Raw genomic sequence first — 21,304 nt, 5'->3', positions numbered from 1 at the left:
GGTCGGGGCAAGCTGCAGCCGCCAGCAGGTTGTGTGTGCCACACACACTCCAGGGGGAACCAGAGTGCCATTTTCTAGAGCCAACAAAGAAAGGGTGAATGTGCCACCTCCGAGTGCCACAAGAACCAGACTGGGCAGAACTGACAGACCTCAGTCACACCAACAGCCACCTCCATGGCCATTTCTAAAGAAAACAGAGGCTTCCACCTGACCCCACATGACAGAGGATCCAACCTAGCTATGACCACCATGGTCACCTTCCCACACACCGCCAGCCCCAAGCCAGAGACCTCCACCAAACCTTCCAACTTCTGACCAGGTGAAGGAACAGGACCTCGAACAACAAGGAAACAAAAAGAAAAAAAATAAAATCACAACCACTGCAGAGTACTGAAGCCTGATGTGCATTACTGTACAGCCCTGAACACATGGAAATGTCGAGGCAAGCTGCTGCTCCTAAGTCAGCTTTGCTCCAGAAGGACACTAAAGGTAAACCACTGATGATGCAGGTATTAGATCAGCCAGTTCACAGCCCTTCCTCTCCTTGCACATCACAGCAGAATATCCCCCAGCACACCTAGCTTAATGCTGCAGAAAGAGCTCTTGATCCTGGCAAAAACCCAGAGTGAGTGTCACACCAAAGCTGGGCCAGACAACCTGCTAAGGATGGTACCATCAGCCCAGTGCAATGCTGAAAGCAGCAGTGCTACAACACATGATGTGTTCATTTGCTCAGAAAAGGTGATCCACCCAGGCCTGCCCACATAAGCCCCCCAAATTGTAGCACAAACACATGCTCTGATAGAGGAAAGTTCAGTTAGGAGGATCTTCTGGGAACCTGCAATTACAGGATGAGCTTCAGTTGAGAAACACGCTGACACTTGACCACCGTTTCTACAGCCTTTCCCCCTCCTCCTCCTCCTCCTCCTCAAAAAAAAAAAAAAAAAAAAAAAAAAAGTGTATCTCACACAGCATTAGAATTGCCATCAAGCCTATTTTCACCAAATGCCTTGAGCCAGTTTTTACACCACAGCTGAAGGACCTTCATGCGTGCACCCACTTCTTTCAGCCAAGCAATCCAAACCAACCCTGACAGGGACTCTCTCCAAAAAGGTCTGGTAATTGATTTATTCAAGGCCAAACTTAGTTCCCATTTGTTTTGGTCACCAACTGTCATTGTCTGAATACACAAGCAGCTGCTTTAACTTCTCACAGCACTATATTAACTTTTTCTAACCCTTACTTTTACCTCTCCTCTGACCTGCTCTAGTCATACAGCTATATCATTTGCTACTAGATGTTCAGAGCAGCCAGCTACTTCAATGCAAGGAGAAAGTCTCTCAATTCCACTTAAAGATCATTAACAAGGACCTTGACCTGCAGAATGTATTTGAAACTGAAACCTGGTCTCAAGTGAAGAGAAAAATGCAGAGCTTGCCATGCGAGAGACCATACATCCACATAAGAGTACCCAGAGCTCTACCCAACTGCAGGTGATGACTTCTTGCCCATGTAAAGCTCCACCTGGATGCCTTTACCATCATGAGAGCCCAGCAGGCATCACCAAGTTAGCACCACCTCCTTCCCTGAGCTCCCCGTGTGCACAGCACGCCAGGGATTTGACACAGCCAGAAACGTGTAGGCTTAAGCCTTTGGTAGGAAGTCAGCAAAGGTTTCAATGACCAGAGGATAAATAATGTTTCAAAGACAATAATGTAAATGCATACAGTGGTTGGGAATTAAAATCTCACCACTTCCAACTGGACTTACAGTAAGAGTGGAGCAAAGAGCCTTCCCGGCTCTTGTATCAGTTATTTGCCAGACCTATAGCAACACCTTTGTTTACCTGGTTACAGAGATGGAAGCAGAGCTCCTCTGAGAGGTGCACCACAGCAAAGGATACCACAATCCTCTGGCAGTATTCAAGTATAGTTAAGTTTTCATTACGATTTTATTTTGTAAACCCTTGCTGTTTGTAGCCATATTAACCCTAAGGATTAAAACATCCAACCTGGTCTAGACAGCACAGCTTTCTACTAAACCACTCATACCTTATTTAGTCAAACAAGAACTACCACTGAGGTAGTGTTGGAGATGCATTACAAAGTAGTTCCAAGTACATAAAGAGCAACCTAACTCTATCCAAATTGCCATTTGGATATCCCTTGAGGGTAATTTCACACTATTTGAGCACAGTGAAAGTATCAGGTGTCATAATTTGGAAAGCAGAGCAGAGAATTGCAGTGCCCCCATTCCCAGTCCTGCTTTTTTCACTCCATTTGTCTTCACATCTGACTGAGGTCCAATCTGCTGCCCAATCCAGTGGCCTCAAATGCAATCCCAGTGGAAACCCTCATGGCACCACAGGCAATGAACAGCTTAAAGGAAGGGTTGTGGAGGTAAAGAGGTGGCTGGTAAGAATGATCCAGCGACACCTTGGACCTGGCAATCTGAAATAGGAGGTCACAGCAGAAACAAGCACTGAAGCCCAGCCACCAGGGCCAGTGAGTCAGCTCTCAGCAGCTACATTGCATTTCCCAGCCTTCCTGAAACAAACAGTGCAGAACAGGGCAAAGGTCCAGCACAAAGCTGAAGGGCAAAGGTATGTGGGGGAGGGAACATACTATCCTTCCTTTTTTTTTTTTTTTTTTAATTTTTTTTTTTTTTTTTTTTTTTTTTTGCAATGAGTTCCAGTTACCATCATCCTCCCCAACGATATGGGAAGAGATCCTCAATTGTGACTTGTGGGACCGGAGCAAAACGGTATTTCAGAGAGGAAACTTGGGGCAGGGGAGGAGGGGGGGGGGGAACATGATGACTCCTGCTGCGATAGCAGCTCTGTTGCAACAAACAGCCAGGAGAGCTCCCCTATGACATGCCACGACAGAGAGAGAATTGCCCAACACTTTGGAAATAGGTGTGTGCAACACTACTGAGCTGGATACCCAAGCAGGCAGCTGCACGTGTTAACTCTGAATGCAAAGAAATGCCAAAGGTAAAATAAGGTTCCGTGCATCTTACCTCCCTGTACTGGAGCCTGGCTTCAAGGAAAGCCCTATGGGGAGTTAGTCAGTGAGGGGTGAGAAGCTAATGAATCTTTTGCTTTCTCCTCAGTACCAGCCAACCCAGCCTCCGTTCTGGCATAAAGCAACATGTGCTCCCTGTGAACAATAGTCAGCCATCCTCTGGTGCTTGCTGCTAGCAACTAAGGTGTGCCTTCTGGAAACTACTGCTTATCCACCCAGTGCATTTGCGAAACAAGCAAGAAACACTAGTCAAGAAATTAAAACACCTCCTGCATCTGCACTAGGAAATATGCCACTTTCTGCTGGCTGAGAGTTTGCAATGAAAACGCAAGCTGGCACAGAAGTGCAGGCAAAGCTCAGCAATTGCAGCACTGCTCTGCGTGTTCTTACTTCCAAGATGTAAATGGATTTAAAAATTAAAAAGTGCCAAGTGCCTTAATGCAACATTTCTTGAAATAAATCCAGCAGGTTTTCAAAACGGGGTGCTGTTAACACCTGTCTGCACCAATGCTTGCATCAGCACCAGCCCTGGTGCAGGGCACAGTGGAGGAGTACAACACGTTCCAGAAGGTTGAGCTGTCTTAACTGTAGGTGACACTTCTCCCTTATAGAAGAATTTGAGAAAACACTTTGAATTTGGTTTACTGCCAAAAGTGCAAAGTTGGATTTGTCAGAAAACATTTCCTTCACTACTGCAGACACACACACTATCACCATGCCTTTGTCAGTCAGGATGCTGGCTGCACTTATTTACATGATAAGAAAAGAACATACATGGGACAGACAAACAGACCTCATTACTTACTAGCTCACTAGAGAGTAAAAATGAGGCATCATTAATTACCAGCTCTGCCAGCTTCCCTTACAAGTAGTAAGCAGTGTCAAGTGCCTTACTAGACAGGACCACGCGTTGTCAGGATTCAAAGAATCCCCTCTCTTGCACCCTGACTCTGAAACTCACACAAATAGAAATGCAACACACATCTTGCCAAGACACCAGGAAAATCTTCTGATGTGCCACCCCAGCTCAGTCTCAGCCTCTGCTTACACCATGAGCAGTACTGCTGTTGTCCAACTGGATCTAATGGTTGCTCCACCTACTGCCATGCCGTTGTGCTTTTGGGAGGAGGGGTTAAGAAGCAAGGAGATTTGCTTCCATAGTCCCCCTCCCTGAAAAAGCAGAAACATTTACTCAGATGCCTTACTACAGATCTCTGTGTCAGCCTTAGAGAGTAAAAATGCTGCAGCAGGTAGGCAAGATATCAGCTTCTGAAGATAAACCCTAATCTGTCAAGAAAGGACGCTGTGCTTCAGTCCCACCCTTAATCACCAGCCCCCCCGAAACGTGTTCAGCTTTCCCAGTGAGCCAAACAGTTCAAAATAAGCAGAGGTGGATTTATCAAGCTCTTCACTTCCATATTCCAACACAGACAGCTGAAACTCACAAAGATCTTGAAGGTGACTGTTTTCTCTGGGCCAGAGAAAAAGTGTCTTTACTTTTATAAGCACCAATTCTAACACAGACCATTCCAGAATGGGTGAACACCTAAGGAGCAAGTCCTGTTCATTAAATCTGCAGGCCTGTAATTAATATAATTATTATAAAAAAATTAGGGCCTTCAAAGCTTGTAAAACAAGTCACAGCGAGATCCCTTTATCTTTCCAGAGCTGTCCTTGCTAGGCTCCTCGACCTCCTCACTACCTCTGGCAGCACCAGGACTGGAAACATTTAGCATCTCCAGCACACAAGCACAGCTCTGGGAACACTGCTGGGGCAGGAGCCATGGTTTTTTAAGCTCTGCTGAAAAGCCAAAAACATCCAACAGTGACTCTCCAGAGTTTAAAAACCTCTCAATCCACTTCAAGCTTATTAAAAGACTCAGTTTCCTTAGGCAAACTTCCTGAAGGTCACTGCAACATGACAGCTCACTTCACCACCATCTTTCATGCACTCCAGATCTCTCTCTATAGGCATCTGCCAACAGAAATTCTCCACCCAAAGCAGCAAAGACACAAGCCTGCAAACTCTACAAGAAGATACTTGGGTGAAAGGGCCTCCAGGCAAGGTCAGCTGCCAGCCTGCCTCCTGTGGGAGTTCAGCAGCAGTGTTTATTTTACACGTTTTCTCTTTTGCTAACGAACAGGCAGCTAAAGAAACAATGCCCCAAGAGAGAAGAAGCAAGCAGCAGCATCTGGGGCACTGCAGGAACCAGTTGCTGCTGCCAAGTGTCCCAAAACACACCACTAACCAACTTCAGTATTTAAATACCTTTGGGAATACTAGGACAATTGTGCAGGGCCCAAGAAAATCCTGAGTGTTGCAGCCTTACTCCCTTACTCTACCATAGGGTGGACAAACTACTTAAAGAGTCTTCACAAAAAAGTTATCTCAGAAGTTCCAAGAGCCCTCTCCTTGTGCTGGGCATCTGGCCTCGATGCTGCTCACTTTGACACGTCACCCATCTTTGCAACAGGCCCTGTAATGAATCTGGATGTACCTCAGGAAAATTCAAACTCGTTGTTTTGCATTTTCTGGATTATTTCTAGGGACTGTTACCCAAGACTGCAGCTCAGTTCTCACACAAATGAGTGATGTGACCAGTTTCATGTCATACTGCAAGAGGCAAATGCAGACAGCAGTGCTGCCCTGGACTTCATTAAGCTTTCCTTATGCTGGTGCATAAGATGACAAGCCACCAAACAATCTGAATATAAGCTTTTACCTGGCACAATTAACTTCTCCTCTGTACCCCCCATTAAGATGACAGCTTTCCAGGTGGAAATTGCAGAGCTGTCCATCTTCCTAAGATCGATACTTCTGATGAATCATCATGCTAGGCAGTAACAGTTCTTGCAAAACACTAGCACATACAGTAATTGGGAATCTGATGTCATATCTGGCAGTGCAATGTTAGAGTTAACTGGGGCAGGCCGGAAAAATTTAAAGAGTCTTCCCCAACAAGCTAATTTGTGAAAACTTTTGTGTTTTCCTCCTCCTAATGCTTCACCTGAAGCCCTTTTGCCCTCCTGGCAAAACCAGCATCTCTCGCAACTTCCGAGGAAATGGTGTTCCACGCTTTCAGCTTTTGCTGACAACAGCAGCGATTTGGACAGCGTCACGCTGTCGCTACCGACCGCTTCCCCACGCGACTCCTTCTCGGGGACACACACGGACACAAGGTCCCCCGCAGCCGCGGACGCTCGGCTGCTGACAACCTCTACTCACGGCTGCAAACGTGCAGGGGCCGCCGCCGCAGCCCCCGGCCCCGCCACCGCCATGAGTCCGCACAGAAAGGCGGCGCGGCCTGTGCGCCGGGGGAGCCGCCGCCGCACACGTGGGCAGAGACAGGCCGCGGGCCGGGCCCTCCGGGGAAGCGGCGGCGGTGATCGGCGGGGGCCGGGCCGCTCTCCCGGGGGAAGCCACCACGTTGCCTGCGCTGCGGCGGAATGCTGGGAGCGGGGGGGAGGGCTCCGGGAGCGGGGGAAGCGCCGCGTGCCCGCCGATCGGGGCCCCGCCGCGGCCCAGCTCCTTCGGCCGCCTCACGGCCGGGCCCACGACCGAGCCCTCTGCGTTCCCCGCCTCCCCCTGCGCCGCCACCGCCACCACCACCGCCTCATGGCCGCAGCCCGGGCCGCGCTCCCCTCCCCCGCACACGCGCCCCCAGCCTCACGGTCAGGGACGGCACCGCCACTTCCTACTTCCAGGGAACCCCCTGCTCCCCTCACACACCCGCCCCCATCCCGCTCCCCTCAGCCCGGCCGCGGCCCCGCTCCCCGGCAGGCCGCAGGCGCGGCGCCGTCCCCACGCCGTGCCGCATGGCGCGGCCGGCCGGGGCGCGGTCGGCAGCGCAGCCGACCTCGCCGCCCCTCACCACCCCAACGTGGCTCCAACATCCCCCAAGGCACCCACCTGGAGGCGACTGGCCGTTAACCGCCGGTGCTGCGGCCGGGGCGTTCTTCGTCCAGGGATTCACCTTGGGCGGCGGGGCCTCGATGAACTCCCGGCGCCCCGCTCCGCCCGCCTCGCCGCCGTCCTCCGCCTCGCCGCCCGCCCTCAGCAAGCTCTCTTTCTCCTGGTTGTTGCTCTCCTCCTTCTGCTGCTTGGCGCTGGGCGGCCGCGGCGCCGCAGGTCCGCCGTCGGGGCCCATGGGCGGCTCGCCCTTCTCCCGGCCGCCGTCCTGCGGCGGCTTCAGCACCAGGGCGCGCTCCTCGGCGGGCAGCAGCGGGGCGCCGGGCAGCAGCGCCTCCACCTGCGTCGCCATCTGCGCGCCCCCGCCCCGCCGGGGAACTCCTCTCCGCACGCGGCGCCCCCGAGCCCCCGCCGCCGCCGCGCTGCCCGCCCGCCCCCCCCCTTCTTTACCGCCGCCGCCGCCGCCGCAATATGGAGACGCGCGGGGACCACGCGACTGCCGCGGGGGCGCGCGCCGGCCCGCCCGCGCGCGCGCGCCGCCGGCGGAGGGGAGGGGAGGGGAGGGGCGGGGTTGGGGCGCGCCCCCGCGGGCCGGCCGGCGGCGCGCACGTGCCTGATGCAACGCCCGGTGCGGGGTGTGGGGGTGTGCGTGAGTGTGTGTAAGTGTGTGTGTGTGAGTGTGTGAGTGTGTGCGGGTGTCTGTGTGAGCTTGTGTGTGTGTGTGTGTGTGTGTGAGAGTGAGTGTGTCTGTGTGCGCTTCTGTGTGCGTGTGTGAGTGTGTCTGTGTGCGCTTGTGTGTGCGTGTGTCTGTGTGTGCGTGCGGGGCGCTTAAAGGGGCCTCTCGGGGACGGGCACTGCACCAGCCCCGCGGTTCCGCTGCCGGATCGGGGCCACCGGGTCTTGCCGGTGCGGAAGGGGGTGCTCCGGCAGCGAGAGACTGCTGCAGAAACACCAGGAGGAGGGGGGGTCGTCCCTGAGGCTCTTCCAACCGGGTACGAAGCGGGGAGCAACGGCTGGCACGGGGCATCCCCCCCGAGGGACGGGGATGCTCTCGGGTACCCACGCCCGGGGATAACAGAACGGGCTGCTGCCGGTGTTTTAGTCTACGGTGTGAGGTGTGGGAAGGGACTCGGTGCGTGGAGAGGATGAAAATCTGATCTCACAGCGGAGCTGTTAGAAGGAAAGAAGAGGGCGGGGGACAAACGCGAGCTCAGCACCCCGTTCGAGAAAGGAACAGCGTCAAGGGCCTGGCTGATCCCGGAGACAATCTCGGAGTGTTGGATATGACACCTCGGCATCACTCAGTACCTGGCCGAGGTTCAGAGAACACCCCAGTATTCCACGGGAATCACCAAATCCTGGATAAGTTGATTTGTAACTCTGGAAGAGTCAGCCACTGGCCTGGCTGCATGTCCCGAGGGGGATGCTCTGATCCCTGAGCTGCAGTAACACAACCTGTACTGCATATTGCCCAGTCCCATAATTTCTGGGGGGTCACTGCACCGCTTGCCAGCACAGCTCAGGAGCTGCACAGCTCCCGTCGATCCAGGCCACCTTCCCTGCCAGCCAGGCTCACACCTTGACCCTCTTTAGGTCTCCATGTGGGGACCTTAGCCAGGTTGGGGCAGGTGACTGCAGCAAGGGACGTGCAGCCCAGCAGGGTTTCTGTCCCAAACCCTGCAGTGTTCTGGCTGCTTGGTCCCTTCGGGACACTGCTTTGCCTGCCACGTGCACGGGAAGGAGCCCGCAGCGTCCGGGAGCCAAACTGGCTCCAGGGCTGCCAGGCAAGAGGGAGCTGGGTGAGTCTCACCCGCCATGCTTGCTCTGTGGCCAGCCAGGCCAAACCTCTGCGGGGTTTCAGCTGTTAAAAAATAAATGCATCGGTGACGGGGGAGAAAGGGAAGTATCCACACAAACTTTCTGCAGGTCACCTTGCCTGGTCATCTTTCAAACACTCGTTGTGCCTGGGAGGGGAAGCTCACTATCCCTAACTGGTGCAAACACATTGGCCCTGTCTAGCAACCTCCAGACTCACCACCCCTCCCTCGATGTCCTCACCTCTGTCAGACCAATCTTCCCCTGCTCTGCCCAGCACCTATGGCACAGGAATGTTCTGCTCCTCAGCTCTGGGGACTCTCTGAGAAGCAGCTTAGGAGTTGATGCATTTCTGTGGCATAATTCACCAGGAGTGAAACTATCTCTGTTTTCCCCAAATTCAACAGAACGACCTAACCACCATCCCCAAGCCTACCTCTCCACCTCATTCCTCACCCCAGACATGTCCCTGAGCCTGCCCAAACCATGCCAAGTAGCTCCAGTGCTGCCTCCCAGCCCTGTGCAAGCTGCGCAGGCTCCCAGGAAGCAGTCTCCAGGGAAACTCCTCTGCTGAGCAATGATTTGGGTAGGAGCTCCCCACCTCCCTTGCTGTGTGTACAACAGCTTACTTATTTCTCCCTGACTGAAGCGTGGCTTGCATATTTATCACAGCTGTGTGGTTTCTTTGACGCTGGCCTGAATGTTTAAAGACATTTTCGTGGTGGCACTTAACCTCTTTGAGCATCTCCTGGACTTGAATATTCCCAGCTTCATTTCTGCCAGGCTCGCAACCTCACCTGGGGCCCTGACCCTCCCTTTGGGAACAGCTTTAATTCAGTTGCCTGGAGAGAGGGGTGTGTGTTGTGTGTAGGGGGGAAAGCACAAAGCAGCCCAGGTGACTGATAGACCTCTGAGAACCCCATCATCTTGTCTGAATGATAGCTCAGCCCCTTTCTCATGTTCCACTTGCCTAATTTTGTATCTATTCACACATTGTGACCCCAGTGGAGGGGGCTGAGCTGCTCCCATTCAACCTAATCGATTTTCCCCAAGACCTCATAAAGACCAGAGCAGAATGCTACCAAGCCAGAAGGGTGGCTGCTGGCTTACACAGAGCTACTGATGCATTCAGCCTTTTAGCCAATGTACTTTAAACAAACACCTTTGTGATAAGAATTTCTGAACTGACTGGTATTTAAAGATGTATCAATACCCCTGTGGCATTTCTGACCAAACCTGGAGTATTTTTCTCCTTTATGAGTTGCATTTGTAAATAACTAACATTTAAAGGAGAAAAAACAATAAAGAAAACAAGAAAAATCTTTTCCACCCTCCAGAAGCATCGTGAAGAACAGAGCTGAGCCCAGATGGGCAGCACAGGTCTTGCTGCTCCATGAGCAAGTAGCAGAGCCTGCCAGGTACTGGGGACAGGGGATCACCACTACATGTGCTTCCTTCAGGTTTATTTTATCTCCAGCCTGGTCCTGAGGACTGAACACCCATCAGCAGCTGCACTGCATGCTTGGTCACATTTCTTTTCCCTGCATCAGGGGGCTGTGCTGACCTCACTGTCAGCTCATACCAGGAATGCTCTTCCAAAGGGAGTCTTCTCATTTCTCAGCACTTTTGGACCAGCTCCCTCACAGATGGCCAATACTGGTCACACTGTTCCCTGGTGAGATGAGTTGATGTAAGCCCAAACTTTATATATGGACAGCGGAACATTAAGGCTCAGGCACCTTTAACACTTTGCCAATAAAAGCCCAAACTTCCTCTCCTGAGTCATGTGCTTTGACTTATTTATGTGGACATTACTGCTCTGAGAATCCTGCCAGACAAGGATGTCCTTCCTTAACCCAGCTTTTAAACTCTCCTTTGTTGGTGTTCCTAACCCCAGAGCTCGCTCCCCTGCTCTGGGGAAAGGGGTCGTGCAGGAAAGCATGACAGACATCCAGAGCACCAAACTCTCTGCATCTGCTCCAGGGGCAAGGGTGGGAACCCACCAAGTGCTCACAGACAGTCCCATAGGCTTATTCTACCTGCAGCCTTATGATCCAGAGAGCTGGAAGATATTCCCTGGATCTGAGATAAGTGCTCTTGGGCCCTCTAGCAAAGCCTATGAATGATCAACGTGAAGAGTGAATGCATTCACACTAGTAAGTAATTTTCAACCCATGTAATAAACCAGCAGATACTAACAAGTTTCATTATATTCCCATTAAAAAGTGCTCTCACCTAGCAGGGCTCCATGACTCAGGGGCTCAGGCTTGACTGATGCTGCAGCCTGGTTGCTGGGACCACTCATGCCATGTGTAGGGCAGAAACCTGGCTCCCATCAGCTCTGTGGAGCTGCTGTCTGCTTGCTGCTTCCACCACTGGGAAGTGGTGCTGCAAATGTGTTTGTGTTAAGAAGGCACCACATGGACTTCCCTGGTATTAAGAAGTTAAATTTAAATGAGTGTTAATATCCCATAATTAGAAATCTGAAGCCTGCAACGCATTTTTTCCCATGTTTTTAGTAAATGGACCAGAAGAGAGATTATCTAAGGATACATAACTCCTTTTTTCATCACAAGTTTTTCATCCAAAAGCCACAGTTCTTGTCAGACTCTCTCAAAGCCAATAAGTAACCTTGTCTGCTTAAAAAAATCTGAAAACACTCCCATTTCCTAGTTATTGATGACATTGGCTATAGAAAGCAATACCTCTTCCATGCCAGAATTTCTCCACCTTGTGTATTTTCCTGTATATATATCAGCCCACAATTGCTTAACATGTTCCCTAAGGCATTTCAGTTTCCTCACACTGGTAAAAACATGGCGTAAGTTGACCACTGAGGCTGATATTTTCTTCAGTGGAAATGTTCCTTCCCTGCCACCCCTCTGTCAGCAGAAATTTCAGCAAAAGGTATTTCAGACACTTCTAAAAGAGAAATGAGGCATACATGCTCTAGCAACCTTCTTCAAAATGCTTTAAGCTCTCCATGCTCCAGATGAGATGTCCTGCAGCCCTCTCAGGCTTTGATTGCCCCACAGCTCAGCCTATCTGGGGCTGTGCCATTCCCCCAGACAAACAAAGAGTGCTGGTAATGTGCTGGGAGCCTTGAGAGTCCACGTTTCTCTGCCATCAGCACCTTGCACCAGAGCTGGCTGGGGACATTCATCTTTCTGCTTCAGGCACAATGTACAGGGAGGAACCAGCCAGCAGTGGCTCCATAGAGCTCCATTAATTCAAGTGGTGGTAGTTTGTTCAGGTGCCTTAAAAACTCCCAAAGACTCAAAGTGAAACTCAGGAAGATTTACAGGTGGAATTGTTGGGTTGTTTTCCCCTAAGCACCTAAGGGTAATTAACAGCCAAAAGGTCCAGAGTCAATCTCCAAAATTATGAAATACTAAATCAGAGGCAGCTCCAAGCAGCTTCATCCACTCCCTTTGCAGTTTGTTCACAATAAAACCATCAGCATGCAGAGCCACAAATTCATTCTTTTCCCATAAGACTCCTGCTCCTTTCAGTGGCTGGCAGCTATTAAAATATTGTTTTACCCCCCTGTAGTCAAAGTAAAGCCCTGGGCTTTGCCATTCAAATATTACCCTGATCCACAGCACAATTGCATCGCTGCCGGGTGTTTCTCTGGCAGGCAGCACACTGGAATCTGTGTGCTGCACCAATACTTACAGATCAGCTGGTGCTCTTCTCCACCAGGGATAGCTAGGGAACGGAAAAAGAGTGAGAAGAAAAGTTAAAAGCTTCTTGTAATTATGTATGCAAGAGTTCAGACTTTTGCCCTCCGACTTTTGAGGCACATCCTACCGTGATGCTTTCCTTCCAACTTCTGCAGTCATATCAGCTCTGGTATCAGACTCAAGCATCAGGGGAATACCAGAAGGGGAGGAACTGGGCAGAACCCCATTGGGAACCAGTTCTGAATGGTGGGGCTGAGCTGCCTGTTTGCCTTTCTGACAAGGAGTTTGAGTGTCCTGCCATCAACCACAGCCTTGGGTCCCCACACACCCAGCCCAGTCTGTCTGCCCACCCTGAGCACCAGCCAGCACACTGTGGATGGCAAAGGACCCTGAGAGGGGATAGCACATCTCTCTGACCAAGAGCTGCATCATGCACACGAAAAAAGGAGCCAAAGTGGGGAGCAGCTCCAAGCCTGGATCTGTCTGACCCCCAAGAGCAAGTAAATGACCTTCCTTTAATTGCAGGGAGTGTGACAACACTCCCGGTGTGACCAGCATCCCCTCCTCTTCACTTGTACTCTGCAGTGAGCAGGGCTCTCTGACAGTAACTCCTACTCAGCCTCGCCAGCTTTGTGTTTGCTTTCCCAAATATTTTGCTGGTGCAAAGAAAACATCAGCCTGCTGAATCGTGAGCCGAGCCACCTTCACCTCTGAGCTGCAGACTCATGAAGTGTGAGAACTGGAAGGACAGCAATGCCAAAGCGTAGAGCAGCACACACCAGTGTCCCCCTCTATCAGCCTGTCCTAGTGCAACCAAGTCAGTTTGGGGACAGTCCCCTTCACCAGGACACCAGCACCTCCACTGAGCCTGCCCCAGCCTCTCCATAACACCCTGTCAGCAGCTGATCAGCAAGTCAGAGGTAAAAGGGCTTCAGCAAAGTGCAGTGCCAGCACCCATCCGTGGCCACTGTTGTACAAGCATGGTCCGTGGGACACAGGCAGGGGGATTAAGAGATCTGTGTCAGCAGTAGGCCTGTGTATACAAACACAGCAGCTAAAAGAGCTCATGTTCATGCTTTGGTCCCAGGGAGGTCAACAGGGATGGGAATAAGATGTGGAGGGGTGGACGTGTAGCACTGGTGTCAGTCCTCAGCCCTCAGCCAGACAGAGGGGTGATGGTGCTGGGGATGGTGGAGTGAGATTGGCCTGGGCAATAGAAACCCCCCCTTCCTTCCCTCCCCTCCTTTCAGAGGCACGGACTGGGGATGTCAGATAATGCTGTAGTGCTTGGAAGGTTGTAAGGAGCTCCCTGGCTCTGTAGTGGCCCTCAGAAGGGCTGAAGGACCTCACCTGATCCCAGAGATGGAAGTGACCATCAGGGGTTTTAAGACATCAATCCAAAGCTGCTGCTGTAGGAAAGGCTCATCGGGATCAGAAGCTGCAAAAGCTCTACCAGAGCATCTCTAATTAACCCCAGAATGTAGTATGTCTACTTTCCCAGCTCCAGGGGGCAAGCAAGACTATGGGATGCTCACGGAGATGCTCCTGTAAAGCAGATCCTGAATCCACTGCCCCCAGGCAGCCAGTGGACCAGGAGCCCAGGCTGCAAGAGACTTTATTTTATTACTTCATTCTTGCCTTTGCCTCTTCTTCCCCTGTGCTCCTGAGGTTCTTAACGATAAAGGAAAAAGAAACTCTCCACCAAAAGAGATCCACACCTGGGTTCCGAGACAGCCTCTGTCTCCAACACTGTCAGTGAAAATGAATGTGGGATGAGAAGTTTAATTGTAAAGATGAGGATGCAGTGGCTATGTTCTGCATTAAGGAATTATTTTTTTACAATTATATCAAGCAATGTCAATTGCTTGGAGAGGTATCTTAAAAGCTCCCAAAGACTCAAAGTGAGAATCAATAACATTACAGGTGGAATTGTTGGTTTATTTTCTTTCTTCATTTTCTCAAGCAAATGAAGAAGTCTTGATGATGTTGGTTGATGAAGGGTGTTGCAATAGTGACAGCTACCAACCAGCTCCAGGCATGCTGGGTGAAAGGAAACTCAGGACAGAACTGCAGAATTTGCAGGTGGATTTTGTTATATTTTGGCTGTGTGATTTCTCAATGATACAAGAGCTTTTTCCCTCCTCCAGAGAGAGAGATGCTGCTGACCTGGAAGGGAGACTGACCTCCTGCCAGGCTGGTGGTTAGATTTTGAAGTTAAATCATGAGCAAAATAAATCATAAGTAAAAATAAGCTGTGTGCAATTGGAGCCAGGATTTCTTCCTTATGTTTCAGTCTGTTTGATTTTCATGCTTCTCAGCTAACCCCGTTTGTTCCTAAACACATTTTCATCCAACAGCAAACAGGGACAGAATTTCAGAGTCGAAACAACAGGAGCCAGTCAGGACCTCATCCTCTTCAGAGAGAAACACCTTGCAGATTCTCTTAATCCCCAGAAAAACAAGACAAGACAAAACAAAACAAAAGAGGAAGAAGAGCACGTATCTTCTTCATCCCTGCAAGTTGCTTCTTTACAAGTCTGCCAGGCAGCAGAGACTTCTTTACACTTGACACAGGGTTTTCTGAGCTTGCTTCCAATCTACAGCCTTATCTTATTATTTTGTAATTCCTCTCCCAGAGAATAAAAACCAAAGCTGGTGCCAAACCAAAACATCTCCGCTTTTTATCAGAGCAGGGAGCAACACGTGATAGTGGCCCCGTGCCTAGAGAGGAATGGCAGCTGGAGCCTGCAGAGGAGTTGGGGATGGTTAATGGTGGGGAATGAGATCTCCTCAGGAGAGAAGGACAAAAGCAATGTTAGAGGGTGCTTTTGACATTCTCTCCTGCCTGATGGGATGGGGCCACCAGTGAGGGGAAAACCTCACAGGTCAGACCCTCTACACGCATGCCTCCCCTCCCACACCTGATGGATCACCAGCTAGTTCCCCAATCCCTCTTCCCTGTGAGTCCTGAGGAGGTTTTTCCTGGCACAGTCCCTCTGTCAGGCACGAGCCATCCTGCTCTGGTGCAATTGCTGCACCAGTGCTGATTGTGTCTGCAGCTGTACTGCTTTAGCTATTAATTTAATTATTTCATTTTGAAGGTCTGCAGTCTGCCAGAGGGCAATCCTGCCCCTTCACCCCACTCCCAGGGCAGGACAGAGTCTGGAGCTGGCTCCGGGTCTGTACATGTTCTGGGAGCAGCTGCTGCTGTTCAGGGGGTCACAACACCAGCACAAGAGAGCAATCAGGATTCGTCCTTCCTTGGAAGAACCAGTTCCCCAGGTAGCAACAAAAGGTGCTTTGCCTTGGCCAGAGGCTGGGGACCCTGTTCTGCTTGGTGTTGTTTTTCAGATATGCAGGTTGCAAGTTGTGCTGTTCACATGAAGAGGGGAGATAGCACAGCCAGGGCCTGAGCACAGAGCTCTCAGAAGCAGCCAAAGGCACTGAGTGAGCCAGCAGGGCTTTGCCCACGATAAAAGCTTCAGCACCCGTGTTTGTAATCAGGAGAGGGCAGCCCGGTCCCTTAACTGCATCTCTGATGAGCCAGGCTGGGTGGGGTGACACAGGCACCCAAGGCACCAGGTTCAGAGATAACTCAGCACCCCAGGAGGCAAAACTGCAAGGGGGAGAGGGGGCTGCCTCTGACAGGGAGAATTTCATACCACAACAAGTGCTGGTGCAGCCCAAGAAGTCATGCAGCTGTGGTGAGGCTTCCTTGCACAGTTGGTCCTTTGGGAACTGACAATGTCAGTGCTGGTGCTCCCTCCTTTGCTCCAGGTCCCTGACAGAGAAATGCCCCCATCTTGGTTTCCAGGAAGAGGAGACCTAAGGAGTAAAAGGCAGATACTTGTGAGTTGTTCAGCACCAGGGGCTGCAGATACTCTACCACCAGTGTCCCCAGATTGTCCCAGCCACCTCCACTTCTGAGACCCTGGCCTCATCTTTGCAGGGTCCACCATACATGCCTCTGGGGACAGCTTGACTCAACCTGTGCCCACTCTCCCAATTTCAACAGTAAGGGCTCTGAGCTCTCAAAGCAGAAGCTGCTCTCTCCCTACATTTGTTTGTTTGTTTGTTTGGCTGGCTGGTTTGGTTTTTGTTTTTTAACCAAGCTGGCTGTTAGAGGGGCCCAGCAGGCTGGAACAGATGCTCCCAGCTCCCTGCCAGTGGTTACAGTCTCCCTCCCCCTGCTGCTTCTTTTAAGGTGGCTGACCCCAGTCTTCCACCTGGCTAGTGGTGCAGCACGGGGTGCTTGCTAGCCCCAACTTGTGACTCAGTAAAATCACCCATCCCTGTTAACAGGCACCCCAGAACTTCCCGAGAGAGAGCTCTGTCCTCCTTGGCAGCAGGACACCTCTGCGGGCTCTGGCTGTGCTCCCAGCCATCGGGCAGGTGCCATGGAAACCCACTGAAAACTTGTTTAGGCATCTCACAGCCTTGTGCTTGTGTTTATTTATTATTTTTCTTTTCCCAGAGACTTTTTTGGGGGAAGGGGCTTTCTTCCTCTCCCTAGCCCACGGGGCTCTTTCTTGAGAGGGATAAGAAACCAGAGCTCAGTGCAGTGGGAATTGCTTATCCTTCCTGGCATGGATGAGACCCCAGAATGGGGCAGAAGGAGAGATGTGGACCATCCTGAATTTGCCAGCGTGCTCCCTCTTTCCGACCGGAAAAAAGAGTCAAAGCAAGGCAGAGCCGGGGGAAAATTCCCTTGCGCCGCAAGGAAAATGAGTTTGGAAGGAAACGTTGCTGCTGGCTTCTTCCAGGACGAGCCTGGGAGCGGAAAGCCCCGGGGAGCCCCGGCTGTGCTGCCATCTGCTGTTCTGGGAAAACCCAGAACACTGATTTTCTCACCAGGGAATTTCTCTCTCATCCAAAAAAACATTGAAACTAGGCCTTTCTCTCTTTCAAAAGGAAAGCATTTGACCTGCGGGGACAAGAGGCTTGCTTGAATAGCCATAGCCTGGGGCAGGGAAGGCTTTGCTGGCAGGCAGCTGCTACTTGCAGAAAGCCTCCTCCTTTCTGGCTTTTGCCCAGAAATAAATCTGAGGAACACATTTGGGACGTTTGCAAAGTGTCCTCAGAGAAGTACGGGTTGATACGCCCTGGCTGAGGCTGGGAATGCCAGCTAGTCCCTGAGATAACATCTCAGCTCCCAGAGCTGGCATCCCACAACACCACTGCCAGAAGGAACAGAAACTGTTCTGCAAGAGCAATAGCCTTTGTGTATTCATAGATGTAAATATGCCAATGATTTTATACAAAATCTCATTTTTTCAATTATTTCTAAAAGAGGCAAATTTTTGATTTTGTGTCCTCTGCTCTTGGGGCAGGTGAGAGACAATTCCTTCCCCCCACGTCCCCAGATCTCAGCTCTACAGACACCCCATCTGCCACAAACCTAAGGTATGCCTTGGAAAGGTGGGCTGACAGAAACCCAGGGAGAAACCCAAGGGTGAAAAAATCCAGAAATTTGGGGTTGGGTTTGGGGTTTTTTTTCCTTTTTGCGAGTTTAGAGAGAACTTAATGGAACAGGTCCTGAACCCCTTTGCTCCCTGTGGTGCTCTGTGCTCCCAGGGGACGGGAGAGCCAAACACCTCCAAAGCAAGGAGAACTTGGCTGGGAGGATGTGCCGAGGGCTGCTGGGGCTGCAGGGCAGTGTCACCCCACGGCATCCCTCTTCCAGGAGTCTGTCTCTGAGCCCTTCTAGCCTGTTAGATCCCGCAGTGCTGGGAGATGAGTCCCAGAGGTGCCAAACATCTGGCTTCCCTCCAATCGCAGTCAGGCTCGGAGGTTTCCTCTGAGGCATCAGGTGCCTTCCAGTCGTTTACACCGAGTGTCCAGAGGGTGGCACTTGTTGACTGTGGACAGTGGTTCTGCTCGATGCTTGGCCCAATTCAGCCCCCCTGGCTGGCTCCTGCTGCCAAGTAGCATTCTCCGCCCACATCCATCCTTCGAGTTTTTCCCGCTTAAGATGAGCACGGAGACAAGGCAGAGCCGCAGCCAGGCTGGGTTTGTCTGCCTGGACTTCAGCTCCTCCTGCATTTACAGATCTGTCCCTCCTCCATGGATATGTGCTGATCAGTGGGACACCACGGAGGACAAAGCAAAGCCCTCCCTGGCGATCCTGCCTACCAGCAGCAGCTCCCAGGACGGCCTCAAAAGCCACCTCAGCTGCAGGGTAAGGAGATGTGGCAGCCTATCTGCCAAGCTTCCACCTCCAGCAGGGGCACAAAGGGTGCTTAATAGAGTTTCCTCAAAGCCCACCTGCTCTGAGCTCCCTGGCGTCCTGCTTCCATTACCATCCCTGACACCTTCTACAGGAAACTGCATCACCCCACCTTTGGTTTCATTACCACGGTTGCTGCACCCCCAGGGAAGCACTCCTGTCCCATGGCAGACTGCACCCCTGCACAGCACTAACCCTGCAATGCCCTGACTTGCACTTCATTGCACTGCACTGCATTCCAACACCACACTGCAACCCTGCACTTCACTGCCCTGTCCTGCACTGCACTGCACTGCATCCCAGCAGCGCAGAGGACAACTCTCCCAGCCCCAACCCTCCCAGCCCACCGCTGGTGCATCTGCTGTCAGCAGATGGAGCTCATGGCCCGCCCGGTTCCCTCGCCACCGTGCACCTGATACCCGAAATGGTGGGGCCGAGTTCGGGTTTGGGCTGCAGGAGGGCTCGGTGGACACCCAAGGGCTTCGAGTTGCCCATGGCCAGGTGGGATAGAAGCCTCGGCAACCGGAACAGCCTCGTCCGATACCCCATCTCCAGCCGGTCCCATGAAATATTCTATCAGTTTCCCTTCTCACAGAGATACCAGGCTGGGCTGTGAACGGAGGGGCCCATGCCAGCCCAGCCAGGGGATGGAGGAGCCAGATCAGTCTTCTCCATCTCAAAGGGTCGGGCTGTGATTAACTGCTGAGCTGCACAGCAGATTAGCCCCCGGCCCGCTGCGTTTGATGTATGGGGCAGGAGGCCGGCGAGGGATTTCCCTCCCCTTCTGGGGTTAATCCTACCCTGCCTATCGCAGCCCTTTGATTACAAAGCTCTGCAGATAAACCTCCTTAGTTACCAGCAGACAGCAGGCACCAACCAAGAGGGTACGGGCAGGAACGTGGGCTTGGGGAGATAGAGGATTTGGGAGTCCTCCTGTAGCAGCCAGTGGCTACAGAGTGTGCGTGCTCCTTTGCAGCCTCAGAGACACCCTCCAAATAGGAAGAAAAATGCTTTTCTTTTTACTGATTTTGATTAATATTAATTCTGCTTATTTAGCCAGAGATCTAATTTCATGTGAAAAGGCCATCAAAACCCCAAAGGAGCATCACTCCCCACCCTCTCTATTTGAGTGAACTTTTCCAAAGTCAGAGCGCTTCAGCAAATCACTAACACACCCCAGAACATGCGGTTTGGGATATGGCAATAGCCACACCACCCTGCTGCTAGCCCCAGCCAGTTTTTATCACACACATATAAAAGCCATCCTAGAACTTGCAGGGTAGTTTCTGCAGACTGGTCTAGTGTTAGATTTTAATAAGCCTCAGCCCTCCCATAATTTTTTTCTTTAAAACGCCAAAAGGCATCAGCCCAAAACAAAGCTTTGTAAATTCCTGTAAAATAGCTTGTAAGTGTGTAAAAACCTCTAAGCTTTCTTCTCAGGCTCAGAAATGCCACTCTGGAGGGGTAATGCAGGGCTTGGGGAGGTCTCACCAGTCCCTGTCCCACTATAGAGCAGGAGCTGCTGGGAGGACATGGCTCAGTCTGGGCTGGGCTGTGATGGAGGGACAGATGGTTTGGGTCAAGCCTGCTCAAAAAATTTGGAGACAGATGGAACTACTGCAAGGGGGGATGGCTGGGGATGCAGGACAGGGATGTCCTGGGCACATGGTACCTCTGTCTATTCCCTGCCTGTCCACCAAGCTCAGGAGACTGAAGTCTATCCAAGCCCCACACCTGCATCTGACTGCTCCCCACAGAGTTGTCCAGTTCAGTTTTTAAATGTCCTTCATGTAACCTGGGCCAGGCTTGACTGTTCTCCTACAGTGCTTGAAAATTGTTTGTCTTAATATCTAACCTTTGAGCTTTCTCCTTGTAAATTGAGCTGATTACATCCTGGCCCAGGTCCAGCAGACCCAGAAACCAACTGATCACTGTTGTCATAAAGGTCTTGGGAAGCTCTTATCATGTCCCCCTTTGTTTCCAGCTTTCTAGAGAAAACAAGCTCCATCTCTTGGAGCTTGGTCGGGCTGTTCCCTTCCTCATCACTGTACTGACTCCTTGAGCTGTCTGCATCCTACCCTGAGTGAGCAGCTTTGAGTCCTGTGGAGCTCACTTTGATGTATTCAGAGGAGAAACCTCAATACTCTGAAGACCAGCTGAAGTCTCTTGCTTTGCCTACCATGTGAAGCCAGGGAGATGACTCCCAGGCTTTGAGAGAGATTTGGCCAACCGAGCTCCCCCTGTCAATGCACAAACCTCTCAGTGATGTTGCTTGTAACAAAGCAGTCTGCCACCTGTTTCACACAGAAACACAGCTCTGGTTTCTGGTAAATTAGACTCATGCATCACCGCACATGCAACATGGGCTCCTTGAGCCTTCAAGCCTTGAAGCTGAAGCAGAGCATCATGTTGCACCGTGGCTGGGGCTCATGGGCATTAGGCTGTAGGGTCCTCAGACCCTCACCTCTCTCTGCAAGGGACCACCAAATGCACACACATGCATCTCTGTGCACACCTGCACGCCCAGAGCCATGTGCTGCTTGTAAAGGTTTTCAGCCAAAGATGCTCCAGCCTGAAGGTGGAGCAAGCCAGCCCATCTTGCCTGGAGGATGTTGTGCTTTTCCCAGCTGCCTCTTGACTTTAC

General features: G+C 51.5%; 1 protein-coding gene and 1 long non-coding RNA gene across 4 annotated transcripts in view; both read right to left on the bottom strand.

The window, feature by feature from the left end:
- Positions 1-7,351, bottom strand: part of LARP1 (La ribonucleoprotein 1, translational regulator) — a 40,235-nt gene extending 32,884 nt beyond the window's left edge. For both annotated transcript variants that reach the window (XM_071759327.1, XM_071759329.1), the window contains exon 1: positions 6,937-7,351. In XM_071759327.1, coding sequence (XP_071615428.1) covers positions 6,937-7,288 — 352 coding nt within the window. In that variant the 5' untranslated portion in view covers positions 7,289-7,351. The remainder of the gene's footprint in view (positions 1-6,936) is intronic.
- An 8,051-nt stretch (positions 7,352-15,402) lies between these two features.
- The window catches only part of LOC139802985 (uncharacterized), a 32,709-nt gene continuing 26,807 nt past the window's right edge, over positions 15,403-21,304 (bottom strand). For both annotated transcript variants that reach the window (XR_011728831.1, XR_011728832.1), the window contains one exon: positions 15,403-16,259. This is a non-coding gene — a long non-coding RNA (uncharacterized lncRNA). The remainder of the gene's footprint in view (positions 16,260-21,304) is intronic.

The sequence above is a fragment of the Heliangelus exortis genome, chromosome 15, assembly GCF_036169615.1.
Source record: "Heliangelus exortis chromosome 15, bHelExo1.hap1, whole genome shotgun sequence".
NCBI lineage: Eukaryota > Metazoa > Chordata > Aves > Apodiformes > Trochilidae > Heliangelus > Heliangelus exortis.
This window is presented reverse-complemented; position numbering and strand designations above follow the sequence as displayed.